Source organism: Ambystoma mexicanum, chromosome 3p (assembly GCF_040938575.1).
Source record: "Ambystoma mexicanum isolate Mex_15411 chromosome 3p, UKY_AmexF1_1, whole genome shotgun sequence".
Taxonomy (NCBI): Eukaryota; Metazoa; Chordata; class Amphibia; order Caudata; family Ambystomatidae; genus Ambystoma; species Ambystoma mexicanum.
In genome coordinates, this window is record NC_090925.1 from 1257451195 (window position 1) to 1257467455 (window position 16261).

The 16261-nt window shown below is 44.0% G+C and overlaps 1 protein-coding gene across 1 annotated transcript in view; it reads left to right on the forward strand.

The window, feature by feature from the left end:
* The window catches only part of LOC138580053 (cytochrome P450 2D15-like), a 421564-nt gene that overhangs the window by 383885 nt on the left and 21418 nt on the right, over positions 1 to 16261 (forward strand). Inside the window, exon 9 of the mRNA XM_069650288.1 lies at positions 15555 to 15696. Coding sequence (XP_069506389.1) covers positions 15555 to 15696 — 142 coding nt within the window. The remainder of the gene's footprint in view (positions 1 to 15554; positions 15697 to 16261) is intronic.

Below are 16261 nucleotides of genomic sequence, written 5' to 3' on the forward strand. Positions count from 1 at the left end.
ATGTTGGTTACTTGTATTTGTGTTCAGTTTATGAGTTGGCATTCCGATGGTGAAAAGTCCAGCTTGTGGGTGGATCAATTCACCATTTCTTTCAGGTGAGTGCTGGTGGAGTTATATGCAGTTTCATTTTCTCTCTCTCGCCAGATATTGAAATCACCTAATATGATGATATTGGCATGCTTTGTGGCTCGATTGGCTATGGGATCAGTGAGTTTGGCAACAAAATTTGGATTGTAAGTGGGTGGCCCGATAATAAGTAGTAAAAGTAGGTTAAATTGGTCGCTGAGTTTGAAACTGACCAGGAGGGATATGTAAACTTCTATGTCTGGTGGAGCGGTGATGTGGCTTTTGTGAGCCACAGTGATGCCTCCTCTTCTGCCTTCTCTGTTAGATTGAAGTAAATTCTAGTTGCTTGGCAGGGTGTCGTGAGCAACTACTTTGTAGATGTCTGATAGCCATGTTTCTGTGAGGAAAAGGGCATCTGTGCCACCTTCACTTACGAGGTCATGCATTTCCATTTTGCGCATTGCCAATGAGTGCACGTTGAGCAGGCTGCAGTGAAGTGTTCAGTTTGGATGAGGTAATGGGTGCTCTTTCTGGTGATGCAGTCAGTTGGAGTTGGGTGGATTGTTTGTGGAGGTTTTGTCTGTCTATCTTGTTTCATTGTTGTCTGGGGCTTTGTTGTTTGAGCAGCATTTTTTCCAATCGCTTGCTCTGAAAGGAGTATTGGGGTGAAAGGTGCAAGTGTAGGTCTGATTCTAAAAGTCGTCTTTGGATTGGTGTTTTCTGTGTTGCGGGATTCCGTGTTTTGGTATGGTAAATTTATTGTGTGTCGTCTGACAATGGTTCCTCTGACATCACCTGTGCCCCTTTTTGTAGTCTGTTTTATTGCTAATCTGATTGGTTTGTAAGTGGAGAGGTATCGTGCAATGTATGAAGTTTTGGGTCTTGTTTTGTGGGATGCTTTGCCTCCTTCAGTGAGGGTTGGCAGTGATTTTGAGGTGTTGTAAATTCTGGTTGGTGATTCCTGGCGTTCATTTGCCTCAGTATTCACTGGCGGGAGAAGAGCATAGCGTACTTGCTCTCCTATGCCGAAAGGCCAGGGAGGCGCTGTTGCCAGCTAGGAATGCACTAGAGAATGAAAGCAGGAGTGCTGCACACCTCTCCCATTCTGTCTCTTTTCCTTGTGAAAAGTATGCTAATACCTTCCAAGTGGAATGAGTACACGAGCAAAAGATAGTGATACCTGGCAGATGTTGCGAGTACCTGGGAACCTAATTTGAACACCTGCCACAAATGTGTGGCTGTCTGGGCATATGATATCACCGAGTGCAGTGGCAGATTATTTGAGATATCAAAGTATATAAGTGCAGAGTCAAATTATCGAAATACTTTGCCAATTGTGTTACCGCCTGGTTAAAGAATCAATACCTGGCACAATCTATGCGTAGTAGAGGAAATTATAAATCTTTCCTTTGCAAATTATGGCAACACCCAGAAAATGGTGTATGGTGTTGGACACATTCTGACAATACCTAAGAAATGTTTTGTGCACATGTCAATTTGATGGCAAACCCTTTGATATGGTGTGACTAAACACATGTGATACTTGGCCAATGATGTGAGTACCAGGAAGCTTGTAAGTAAAACCTGCAGTAAAGTTAGAATGTGAGAGTGTGATGACAACATCTTACATATGCTGTGAGTGCCAAGACACACAATTGTAGTTCATGTCAAGAGATGGGAGGGTTTCGGCACAGCATGACAGTACTTGAATAAATTGTCTATGGGCACGTTATGGTAATAGAATGGAGCCTAAGCAAATGCCTCGAACATTATAGACATACATGTCAAATGGTGTTAGTACCTGGGCATACACTGATAATATTTGCCTAATGATGTGTGTGCCCAGGGAAATTATGTCAATACCTGACAATTAATGTGTCTTTGCGAATTATGGCAACACTTGGCAAGTGGAGTGCGTTTCAGACACAATATGACAAAACCAGTAAAAGGAGTGATTACATAACCATTTGATGCTAAGCCCTGACATGCGGCATGACCACATGGGCATATGACGCCAACACCTGACAAATAGTGCTTAAAGGATAGTTCCGGGACTTTTTTTTTATTGTCTCTACGGTTCGGCCATGTGTTTTTAAGCATAACTCGTAGAAAACTTTCCTATGGACCTTACCCGACTTTTCGTCCATTAACGCACTCGAAATCAGCCGCCATTTTCTGATAATCCTATCATTTCCCCCCATCGCCCTGGCTCACCTGCTTTTGTGGCACTAAATCAAATCCCCCGCCCCTGAGCCTGACATCAGCAGACGCGTACCTCCCATTTCCCAACGCCAAAACACGTTTCGTGTCAACAATCGCTGCGCCTCAGCTAATGACGTGTCGCCATGGAAATGGCAGGACGCCTCTTTCCTCAATAAATATAAACACACCGTTTCACAACACACAGCAGCAGATTTTCGATTCCATTACTCTCTCTGTGTTCGTTTGAGTATTCTGTGACTCATTTCTGTGCTCTGGTCAGCTACCTTCGCCGCTTCTAGGCCTTGTGAACACCTGTACCATCTCTGTAAATTATTTTACTTTCTTTACCACACAATGGCTACAATAATGCCGTATATGTACGAGCCCGAGTACACCGAAGAGGAACTACTGGAAAGGCAAGCACGCGAAAACGATGGGGATTCGGACGGCAGTTGGGAGGACCAGTCAACGGATGAAGAGCCTGGACCATGTCGCATGGACGGCGTCTCCACCTGGTGCACGTGCAATCGGTGCGAGCTAATGCCAACTGAGGAGAACTGCTGCTGCCGTGAAAATTCCGGGTGCTTGGCCTACATTTCGGAAGGCGAGCCAAGTCCGCAATGCATCACCGAGCTGCCAGAGTTCAGGGAAGCCTGCCTCTCACGGACTGTGTTGAGGATGATGATGGTGCTTATGCACGAATTTCGCGGCACTGTTCGTCCGCGTAATCCGAGTAACGAGTAAGTATACTCTGGTTTTGATGTCAGTGATGCCACTACTATGTCATGGTCGTCTCCCACATATAAAATTACATCTACATATCATTCGAATGCATGTAAATTGGTTCCATATTGTGCATTTTCTAGATAGAATTTTTTTCAAAGCAGAATGACATTTTTTACCTGAATCGACAGTGATAAGAAAGTTTTGTCATTTTAATACAGTTTGCATCTTTCATTTTCACAGGTGGTACAGGCTGGTGGCCTATCGTTGCTTCACTTGGTGGCTTCACGGGTGGCTCGGACACCGCGTTGTGGAGAGTAATACCTGCCTGTGCGGTACTTGCCATTAGACAACATTTCCCCAGCGACAGTGGACAATACCGCGGATTTTCCCTGGATGTGCTGCAACCGGAACTTTACAATGTGTAATGTTTATTATTTATGTTCAATTGAAATTAAGATCTAAAATAAAACTCAACATATATTTTAACAATGGTTGTTTTGATTTTTTAAATGAATCTAGTGTGTCTCCATTGAATAGTCTTCCTGTGCCTTGTCTTGTCACACCACATGTCTCCGGCCAGCATCCTCCCTCACGCTGGCCGCCCACCTTCAATCCACATAACCGTTGAACCCATATGCAGCAGACATACATATGTTATTTTGCGGGTTGGCATCAAGCCTCCCGGCCTTGCCTCCTCCCCCAAAAATACTTACCACACCACTTTGTTCAAGCGTTGGCAATAAAAGGCCGTTGGATTTTATTGATACAAAACATGGTTATAGGTAAATAATCAATATGGTTGATCATAATTAATCATCCTTTTGGGCACCAGGTACAGAGATGACCCCCTCTGGCCCGTGCCGCCTTGCCACCACAGGCCAGCCTGCTGCTGACTAACTGCCTAGGCATCCAGGGTCTCCAGGGTGAACTGCACCCATATATTCTCCTGGGAGGCTGAGGTATTTATAAACTCACCCCCCTGCCTTCCATGTACTAGATCCTTCAGCCTGCCTCTTACATGCAGTTAGATGGCCTCTCCTTGGTGAGGCCCTGCGGCAAACGAGTCTTGTCTGCATGACCAGCGCCCTAATCCACACCCCCCCGCCCTATCAAAGGCAGTTCGCACCGGGGTACTTGCGCTGCCAAGTGGAGCAGTCAGGGAGCGATAAAGGCCAAGAGGTGCCAAAGACCATGTACACTTCAAAGTGGTCTATAGAGCATGGGTTGTCGTTCCCATGTCTACCTCCAGACCCCGTGTCTCCTGCCAAGCATCCCCCCTCACGCTGGACGCCCCCCTGCAATCCACATAAGTGTGTCTCCATTCACGAGTCTTCCTGTGTCTTGTCTGCACGACCACCGCCCCAATCCACCCACCGCCCTATCAAAAGCAGTTCGCACCGGGGTACTTGTGCTGGCAAGTGGAGCTGTCAGGGAGCGATAAAGGCCAAGAGGTGCCAAAGACCATGTACACTTCAAAGTGGTCTATAGAGCATGGGTTGTTGTTCCCATGTCTACCTCCAGACCCCGTGTCTCCTGCCAAGCATCCCCCCTCACGCTGGACGGCCCCCTGCAAACCGCATAATGCCACGACATATACACGTCATTCATTCACAAACACACCCCTGTTTCGAATTCTTTATAACCCACTTCATATTTCTAATGAGAACTTCTTTGCGCTTTGCTAGTCAACCCGTGAAGGTGCTGGTTATCTGCTCTTCGTCTCTGTGAACTTCCGTGACCACTTCGAGGAAACTCGTCAGTTTGCAACCTGTGAACTGCTCCCTGTTCTACGACAAGAAACTACTCTAATCCCTGCATCTAACTGTTTGTTCGTCAAGGTAAGGCCATGTACCATAATCATTTTGCGTCCAATTTCTTTTCGTTCAAGACAGTACATGCAAGGGACTAGTCACATGTTCTGAATTTACATTGGTATTCATAGAGAATTGTTGATCTTTACTTTTCAGAACTTTCCACAATGCCTGCCTGTTCCATTGGCGGTTGCCCTTCGAAGACCCATAATAAATCTGAAGGTACTATAATGCATGTTTTCCCTAAGACAATAGATCAGATAAGAGAATGGGTCCGATATTGCGGATATCCACCGTCTGAGCTTGAAAGTAGAGTCCTAGAAGTCTTCGCGGACAAGAGGGGTGATCGATACCGCATCTGCAGCAGGCACTTTAGCTCAGACATGTACTCCACATCATTTGCTAATAAAGAAGAACACACCGCGAGCGAGGCGAAAATTGCTCTCAACCGCTATTCCCACTCTATTCGTCCACATCCCTCCACTGGTGAGTCAAGTTTACGTATTTATCTCTTGGCCTTGCGGTAGTGTGTAGCATTAGCTAACAATAATTTCCCCATTTATGTATCCACTCAATATGAAGGCGGAAGATTCTCCATCCGTGTCGTTATTGCAGTCATCAGCCACTTCAAGCGCCTATCGGGTAATCTTACTTGGCTATTCTGCCACTGACTTGTTTTAGGCATGTAAATCAATAGTTTTAATTTATCGTGTAATTATTTTACCTAATGGTGCACCCTTGTACTCGTCCTCTAGTCTTTGTTTTCAGTTATAATTATTGTTATCCAAAATAATGCAAGTACTGTCTTTCAGGGAGATGCTGAGGAGTCCAACGTATTGACGACAACCGTTGATGTCACTCAGATGCTCGAGGTACGTTTCCGGACAGTTCCATCGATGGAGATCATCAGATCTTGCATTCTTGTAGCGTGATTGTTACACACAATGTTTCTTTCGTTTTTAGCCATTGATATGTCCTTCTGTCGTCGCCCTCCTATGTGTCTTCTTTTTTCAATATTGTGTTCATTACTAATGAAAGTCCTATGTTTCAGGGAGTCGATGGAGCATTAGTCCAAGAAGAAGGGGGAGCATGCAGTTACGGGTCGGCGCAACAGCTTGCAGAAGTGTGCACCGCAGTTACATCGTCCCTTGATGTTCTTATGCATTTCGAGGTATGGATACTGACAGTTCGATCAAGCGAAATCATATGACGTGATTACATCCGCTATACTTCCTTCTTTATTAACGCAAGTACTATGTTTCAGGGAGATGACGGAGCTTCTTCTACAAGAACATCACCCCTAGTAGTTGATGCAGATCTCTGGGTGGTGACACTTCCAACGATCGAGCAAATCGAATCATATTTACATATCCATTATTTATTTTAGACAACTGATCATTTGTGCAGGTCTATTTAGATGAGCCGTTGACGCCTGCACAAAGTTTATGTTCTTTTTAACAAAATAGAAAACCATACTAATGCAATTACTGTGTTTCAGGGAGTTACTGAAGCATCATCTTCAATAATATCATCAATGGAAGTCTATGAGGAGCCCGAGGTATGGATCTTGACAGTTCCATCTAACTAGATCAACAATGCGTGAATAATTGTCGTTTGAATGTTCTACACAAAGCGTTCATTCGTGTTTTGCTATTGAGATGTACGTGGGTATTGGTCCCCAAGTACATTTTGTGTTTTCGATATTATTATACATACTAATGAAAGTTCTATGTTTCAGGGAGTCGATGGAGCGTCAGTGCGTGATGGATGTGCTTATCATGAAAATATAGTCGTTGCAGCGCAAGAGGAAGTGGAGACATGCACACACGAGTCGGAGCAACAGCGTCCTGATGTTGAAGTTCGAGGCAAGAAAGTTTCAAAGAAAAGAAAGCAAAAGAAGGTTAGTGTCCTGGTCACTATATTATGTTGTTTTTCACAGTTAATAGTTCAATACTGTAAGTTGTGTTTAAACTGAACATCCCTTTTCCAATCTGTCCTCTAGTTGCGAGTGGGTGTACGAACTAGATCTACACAGACAGTGAAGCGAACGAGAGATGTTGCTTGTCAAATCTTTTGGCAGGGACTTGAGACTGGAGATGCATCGTGCCAATGGGAAGAATATGAAGTGATTGAGCTATACCACATCCAGCCATTGATAGTGAATGTCCTCCTGGTAGTTCGGATGCGGTCGGAGATCAATTCACAGAATCCACACCCGCAAAAACTAAGACCGCGAGAAAGTTGAAGAAATTGTTTTATTCACCCATCGCCGGAGAAGGAACAGATGTTGCAATGGAAGAGAATGAAGTGGACGACAATGAAACACCATCAATATCACTGAACATAGCGGAAGACGATATCAGAGATTCTACCTTTCATGTGAGTGACATGTCCTCAACGTTACAGGCCGAACCAGCTGGGATGCAGAGTGACAGTATAAGGAAAGAGGCCAAATTCATTGTATTCGATAGTTGTTTGATTGATATTATTATTCGGATGAAATGTGGGCATTCGGTTGGTGGGGAAGTATGTGGGGAGCCATTGATTAATGTGACTCGTGCAATTCGAGGCACTAACCTTAAAATACATGCCACCTGTACAAAATATCATCCTTTCTCATGGTCTGCACAACCCATGCTGGGGCAACTGCCAGCAGGCAATCTACTTTGTGCAGCGGCTGCACTTTTTAGTGGTTCAAGTTTTAAAAAGTTAGAGTCTTTCTTTCAGTTTGTGGGAATCCATTTCATTGCGAAAACTCAGTTCTACAAATACCAAATCGATTATCTATTTCCAGCCATTAGCGAAGCTTGGAGAATGGAAAAAATGTCTATTGATAGTACATTCGCGGGCAAACGGTTCAGGCTAGCCGGTGATGGACAGTGCGACAGCCCAGGATTTTCAGCCAAGTACTGCACCTACCACTTTCAGGACATGGAAAGTAAGAAAATTGTGAGTTCGGTGGTCGTGCAGGTGTCACAAAGTACATCCTCAGTGGCCATGGAGAAAGTTGGCTTTGTAGCATCATTGCAAGAACTACAATCGCGGGGAATGGTGATCGACCCGATAGCCACGGACAGACACGTTTCAATTGCCAAGACAATGAGAGAAGAGTACAAAAATATAAATCACCAATTTGACGTATGGCATCTTGCAAAAACAATCAATAAAAAAAATGTCGGCTGCAGGTAAAAAATAAGATATGCAAGGTATTTCACAGTGGTCCAAGTCAATCAGCAACCATCTTTGGTGGAGCTCAAAAACATGTGGAGGGTCGTTGGAAATTGTACTGGAAAAATGGCGGTCAGTAATGCTACACTGTACCAACGTTCACCGTTGGAACACAAACCAACATTTCCACAATTGTGAACATGGCCATTTGTCCACAGAGGAGGCATGGAAGAAGAAGTGGTTGATTCCTTCATCACCCACTCACAAAGCCATTGAAAAGATTGTATTTTATAAAACTATAACAAGAGATTTGAGGGGACTCACGGAATTCTGCGACACAGGAGATTTGGAGGTGTTCCACAATATGTGCCTAAAGTACAGGCCAAAACGATTGCATTTTGGCATGGAGGGCATGATAAATCGGACTCTTCTAGCGGTCTTGGCACATAACCATAATGTTGGCCGTCAACAAAGTAGGACGACCGGAACTTTAGGGACGCTTCGCTACAATAAGGCCTTCACTAAAAGAAGTAAACAATGGATTATCAAACCAGTGTTTGAGGATATGCAATATGACTTTATTGAGAGACTTATTGTTGATGTCCTAGATAGGCACGTACATGGAGTTGTGAACGAACCTGTGCAGGGGACAACTGCATTGCCACCCAACATTGCCTCTGTTCCATGTCCACCTAAAGAAGAGCTCATTGAGAAATACACATCACGGTTTAAATGATTGTAATTTGATTGTCTGTTCTCTCGAGTCTCCTCATGTCGCAGGCCCATTGAATATGTGTATCTATGTACTGTGTAAATAAAAGTGATTGCTCAGTGTACATGCAATGTGTCTCTCCACCGTTGCCCCTCCCTTCACCGTGCAGTTGTGCGAACCACCCGGGTGTCACCTGTGGCTTTGCTCTGGAGTCTCCTCATGTTGCAGGCCCATTGAATATGTGTAACTATGTATTGTGTAAATAAAAGTGATTGCTCAGTGTACATGCAATGTGTCTATCCAACCTTGTTCATTTGCGCATTAAATTAAACCAAACAGTAATAGAAATCATTTTTCAAAAAATATAGAATGTCTCCGTATTTATGGTTCTCTGGGGCTGCAAAGCACGCAGACAAAATGCAAAGATGGAGTGTAAATTTCAAGTCCTGTGAGATGGCCTTACACTGAATGTAGCTAAGTAGGAATGTGTGCTCGTTCAAAGTGAAGGTCAGCTGCTTTGATTTTTTGCTCGGGTGCCGGAATGGCCCACGACTCAGTATAAGGTTCTATTGTTATTTGACCTTGACAGGCCGGGACCATCCCGAAAGCCTTCTTTTTGGGGGTGTGGTGCAATAACGTAAGAATCGATAATGAATATAATTTCAGAAACGAAAGCCATTTAATGTTCGTTCATTAGAAGAAATAACGTCGGCATAGAAGGAGTGGTATTTCGGGGCTGCCCTACGCACAGACACAATGGAAAATGCAAATATAATGTAAGTAACTCTTTAGATGAGTTGATACCACAATTTAATTACTATACAGTAGCTTTAAAGACGGGTTAAGTTGTACTTTTTCGTTCTATGTGGCATATTGTTTTGTACCGCGCACTATCTTGAGGAGAACCATCTCCTTTTACGGAAGCACCTCAAAACCTTCCTCTTCGCTTCTGCTTTCTCTCTCCCTCTCCCCTGCTACAACTGGTCCACTGTCTGCGACCTCGGTCCTGGGCCCTTCCACTCTCCACCTGCACTGCCTCCCTGTCAACCCCTGCACTGGGGGACTCTCTCAGTATCCTACAGCCCCCCGCTGACGTATAATACCCAGTTGCACTGTCCTAGCTATGAAATAATTTCCCGACCTAATATATAAAATGAATAATTTTAATAAAGATCTGATGGTGAGACTAATTTCATTTTTTATGTTTTTCAAACAGGTACATCATTCATTATTGTATGTGTCACGAGTACCAGACACCGGCGGATGGCTTTTTTAACCGCCAGCTGCTTCTCCGCGTGAACAACGTTACCACCCTGACCATTTTATGGGACGATCGCCAAGTACAAGTATGCCCTTATGCGGTACTAACGGCTAGATGCAACATACAGACCGTGTGGTGGCCTAGTGCCTCGTTGTTGGAACAGCCATGCGATTATCAGTGCGACCGAAGAGCTTATTTTATCGTAAACCAACACCCTGTGTACTGCACACGAACATCGCTTGCCTCAAGACGAACTATTTTGGATCGAGAGCAAAGATAAATGCAAATCGCTGAATATTCTCTAAACATTTGATGTCCAATAAATGTACAATCTTGCCGTTTGCTTTTAAACCACAGTTTCATATTCCGAATTGTGGCGCTGTATTGTGAGATGATCTAAGACCCTGTGTACAGCAAAGGAACATCGCGTGCCTCAAAACGAACTTTTTGGAACGTGAGCAAATAAAAATGAAAATCGCTGAATATTCTCAAAACATTTGATGTCAAATAAATGTACTTTACCAAATTTACAATCTTGCGGTTTAATTTAAAAGTACAGTTTCATATTCCCAATTGTGGCGCGCTGTGTTGTGTGAGCTCATCTGTGTTGATTTCCGGGTTCTGTGTGGAGTCGCGTAGAAGACGCCTGGGCGCGTTTGCCTACGCAGCTCAGTCACGTCACGGATAGAGGCAGGGAATATGAATGTTTTGATCAAGTCTGTTTCAGGGGCGGGGGATTTGATTTAGTGCCGCAAAAGCAGGTGAGCCAGGGCGATGGGGGGAAATGATAGGATTATCAGAAAATGGCGGCTGATTTCGAGTGCGTTAATGGACGAAAAGTCGGGTAAAGTCCATAGGAAAGTTTTCTACGATCTACCGAGTTATGCTTAAAAGCACATGGCCGAACCGTAGAGACAATAAAAAAAAAAGTCCCGGAACTATCCTTTAATCGGTGGTATGAGTACCTGGGAACAATATTTGGCAAATAATGTCTTCAGATGTCGAGGATCTTGCACTAACTAGCGAGTGGTGTAAGCAGCTGGACAATTGATAGCAAAGCCTGAGCTATGATGCGAGTATGTGGGCATATGATGGTAAACGCTGGTATGTACTTTGCGTTACTAATCCTAGGATGGCCATATCTGCCAAATGTTGTGTCTGCCTGAGCATATGTTGGCCAAACCTGGCAAAGGTTCTCGAGTACCTGGACACATGGTGACAATACCTGGCATGTGGCCCTGAACACCTTGGAAGATTATGGAAATGCATAGCAGATGGTGCGAGTTACTGGGCGTTTGATAAAAATGCCTGGCAAATCATTGAGTACCCGCGCACTACATGGCAAAACCTGGCACCCACACAGAGTGGGTACCTAGGCATATTATGGCAATGCCTGAGATTGGTGTGAGTATCCCAGTATTTGATTGTTTGGGTAAATAGGAACGTTTTCATTGGCACAGTCCAGGCTGGACTAACCCAAAGCAACCATGGCTAGATTCCTCTTTTCCTGCGCGAGTGAGCTAAGGAAATATATGTTTGATTTAAGGTGGGATAATCCTTTTTTGGCCATTTTTGGGGATGTAGAGGGCCAAAGAGCCTATGCAGATATGCATGTTTTTTTTTTTTAATCAAAGGATATGGTTTAAGACAACGTCCCATTGGTGCTGGTTCGAAGATATTTGTGCTGGATAGTAGATTCCCAACAATTAAGATCACAATCTCTGAAGGACTGGAAACGTCTTCTGTTTCTGCAATAACTGCCTATGAGTCCCTTGTGTGTTATCGTGGACTTGGAACCCATATAGCCTTCATGGGTGACGTCAGGGCCGGTCTCTGCATGAGGTAACCTAAGCAAATGGAAAGGTTGTTGAAAATGAAGGAGATGTTGCTTGTAAAGTCCCGTATCAGGAGTCACAACCGTTGTTGAAAGTTTTAAAATGGGAAGGATGAGTGATTCGGTGCAAAGCTGGAAAGGAAGCTCAGTTGGTTGGGTGAGTGTTCCTGAGATCTGTCTGCATTTTGAAAGACACACTGAAAGGTTTCCCGGAAATGTGAGACCATTTTGCTTACACGCCATTTATAGGAACTATACTGTCAGGTATCGGGGGATTCGCAGCTGATGTTGAAGTCTTTAAAAGCTGAGTGAGTAGTCGTGAGGCCAAAATCGGAAAAGGTAGCCCAGCATGTTCAGTGACTGTTGCTGAGATCTGTCCATAACCACTGTATAGGCACTGCAATAAATGAATACTAGTCTTAGTTATATCACACAAGGAGGTGGAAGAAGCTCTGGGATTGCAACACGGGGCAAAGCCGCTGGGCCTGACCTCATTCCACTAGACTTCTTCCGGGATGAACCGACTATTTGGATCCCGAACTTATGCAGAGTGTTCAATGCCGCCATCTGTGCTAAGGAAGTTCCCCGTACCTGGAGGGAGGCCACAATAGTGCCATCTACAAAAAAGGGGCCAAAGACCAGCCTGAAAATGAACGCCCAAAATCTCTACTGGATTGTGTCGGGAAAACCTTTGGCAAAGTATTGTTGGTAAAACTGCAAAGATGTGTGGGTGATAAGGGGATCATTAGTAATGCTCCGGTGGGATTCCGAGTAGGACGAGGTACCGTGGACCATTGCTTTCTGTTGGTGGGTGATAAGGGGATCATTAGTAATGCTCAGGTGGGATTCCGAGTAGGACGAGGTACCGTGGACCATTGCTTTCTGTTGGTGGGTGATAAGGGGATCATTAGTAATGCTCCGGTGGGATTCCGAGTAGGACGAGGTACCGTGGACCATTGCTTTCTGTTGGTGGGTGATAAGGGGATCATTAGTAATGCTCAGGTGGGATTCCGAGTAGGACGAGGTACCGTGGACCATTGCTTTCTGTTGGTGGGTGATAAGGGGATCATTAGTAATGCTCAGGTGGGATTCCGAGTAGGACGAGGTACCGTGGACCATTGCTTTCTGTTGGTGGGTGATAAGGGGATCATTAGTAATGCTCAGGTGGGATTCCGAGTAGGACGAGGTACCGTGGACCATTGCTTTCTGTTGGTGGGTGATAAGGGGATCATTAGTAATGCTCCGGTGGGATTCCGAGTAGGACGAGGTACCGTGGACCATTGTTTTCTGTTGGTGGGTGATAAGGGGATCATTAGTAATGCTCAGGTGGGATTCCGAGTAGGACGAGGTACCGTGGACCATTGCTTTCTGTTGGTGGGTGATAAGGGGATCATTAGTAATGCTCAGGTGGGATTCCGAGTAGGACGAGGTACCGTGGACCATTGCTTTCTGTTGTCTCTAATAATCCAAAAATATACAAAACTAACATGAAACTATATGTTATATTGTTGCATATCAAAAGAGACGGGAAACCCCAAAAGAGATGACTGATGCAATTAAATTGCTCCATGTGCAAACCCAAGCCTCAGTGCGCTATGGTCTTGAAGGGGAAGGGACTGATCCATTCGATGTGATGAAGGGGGTCCGCCAGGGAGGCGTCCAGGCCCAGCTCCTTTTCCTGTTATAAATTCAGGAAATTGTGGATGCATTGTAGGTCGGTGACTTAAATGCCCTGAAAATTGGATCAAGGAAATGGCCTACTCTATTCTTTGCCGGCGATGCAGTGATTCTCGCCATTACTCCATCTGGGCCAAGATCGGCCTTTAACATCTTCACAGCAAAATACAAGGAACTTGGCCTTATGCTTAATGTCACTAAAACCAAGGTCATGGTTTTCAAACACCCATTCTCTAAACCTTGCCAGGTATCGATTAAGGTCGATGACTTGGTACTGGAGCAAGTCAGGCATTTCGATTATCTGGGGATTAGGTTCAACAAGGTGGGGGGGGGGAGTGGACTGACCAACTTGTTAAAACTGAGGCAAACCTAATCAAATATAGTGCGGGCATTCCTTCCTTTTTCACAAGCCACGGGAGCGGGGCAATTTCGCCGGCTATTGCACTCTATGATAAACAAGCATCGCCAGCATCGCTTTACGGTGCTGAGAACTGGGGCTTTGCAAATGAGAAAATGCTATCTCCTGTCAAGAATAACTTTTTAAAGAAGGTATTGCTCCTGCCTAAGCATGCCCCATCCTCACTGATTCAATTGGACCTCCAAATTTGGCCTATAGCTGACTCGATTTCCCTAAAACCTGAGACTTTTTGCAATAAAATGGTGCAAAAAACATGGCTGGCTTCTTCACGTAAAAACAATGCTCTGCAGGCTGGATGCAAGATATTTTGGGCCAACCCTATTGAGTGTTGCCCTTTGCTAAAGGGTGATCTTAAGACAAATGCCAAGCAAAATGTGTTGCAGAAACTGGAGGCCCAAAGGGATTTCTTGAAGACTGGTCCTGAATTTCCTTTACCTATCCCGCTGGGGAATTGCAAACCTTTTTAGATGGAATTCACCCCCATACGAGAGCTCCTTATATGTTTGCTTCAGATTGGCATTCTTGCACATTGCCTGGTACTCCCGCAAATGGTCATTACTTGGTTCGAGCGTTTGCCCACTTTGCAAACAAGCTGATGAAACTGTAACCCACTTTATGCTGATATGCCCAATCTCACTCGAGCTCAGGCAGAGGTATTTAAGACCCCTTCTAGTGGATACAGGGATAAGAAACTCAGGGGAAGCAATGTGGCTTCTTTTGAGCACGCTGGAGTGGAAAGTGGTTTTTGCTTCGGCCAGGTACATCCATTTGAGTATGGCTTTTAAGAAGCAAGTTGATGGGCAATGGCTTAGTGCAATTGTAGAATCCCCTTGAGGCGGCAAGCACTCTCACCTCTTGAGGCTCATCTTGCATCTTGCTTTTTTTTTCTTTTTTGCTTTGTATGGTTTTTACTCCTTTTGTATTAATGCGCCATGGTTTTATACTGCACTTTCACTATGCTTGGAAAGAAATGTCATTGCACTAGATTGAATTATATTTTTCTGTTTGTATATTTCAAATGTGTCAATCAATATTGTTGTGTTGTGCTAAAGGACTATTCCGAATAAAGTTTTGAAATTGAGAAGAAATTGAGAACACGTGTAGAGGGGATTTCTTTTTTTTTTAAAGGAGTAATATTTGCTTTACGTGCCATGGATATATCAAGATCGTCAGGCTGGTTTATCATGTGAATTAGTGCATTAGTGGCCTCTAAAATGTTCATCACTGGAGATCATGTGATGTGATGATGTGAGTCAAGAGCACCCAAAAGTAGCTTTGAATCCTGGCAGGGCCTACTCAGCCCCTAATCCTTCCAAGGTTGATAAATGGAGTGTGAGGAAAAATTAGGGAACAATAACAACTGTTGTTATACCTCTTGGAAGCAGTATAAACTCACCATAAAGCACTACATTAAAACATGATAATGGAAGCTCCTCCATTCAGTCTGATGTGCTGCATTAAGAGTCTTTTTTAATTTTTTTTAATCATATAATTTTTCATCATATAATTAAGTCTTTTTTACAGGTGGGTAACTAGAGCTTCATTCAAACTGAAAATAAATATGCTGAAATCGCCATGAAACCGCTTTCTCTTTATATACCCAAATAGGATTTGTATCAATTTGTGACCCGGCCCTTCCAAATCTCTGGTTTGATTCTCATGTCGCTGTTTACTCCTAGGGAACCACCCTCATGTTCAACTTGACGTCCGTCCTGAAGGATGAGTCCATTTGGGAGAGACCCTACCAGTTCTACCCGGAACACTTCCTGGATGCCGATGGGCAGTTTGTCAAGCGCGAGGCCTTTATGCCTTTTTCTGCGGGTAAGTATCGAATGAATGAGGCTATGCATCCATACATACATACACATCAGGGCAACATTATGTATCTTGGTGTTTGCGTCTTTACTATCGGTTATAGTTTCCGAATTTAAACCTTTCACACAATATTAATCACATCACAATTTAAAGAGGATGTCACACTTTTTATCACATTAAATATCCTTAAAATCATTACAATGTATAAAGATGAATTCCAAATATGAAAGAATACTAGGAAGTGCATTACGTATTATATGTAATACAAACTTCCATCAACATTCCATCATTAAGATATAGTGGGATTTGGCAAACCGGAAGTGCTTCAGCAATACAAATGAACTGTGCAGTTGCGCAAGCAGTTCATTCTACTAAGATTAAACAGACAATAACTCGAAGGGCTTGCAGTACTTTGACAGTAAAACGCCCTATGCCATTACAGAAAACAATCCATACAACTAAAATAGAAAACTGCCTTTTTACAAAGTGCCATTTCAACAATAAAGTGGCCACTGCTGTGCGATGGCACTTCACTTGCACGTGGATTTAGCATGCATTCAACCCATAACCC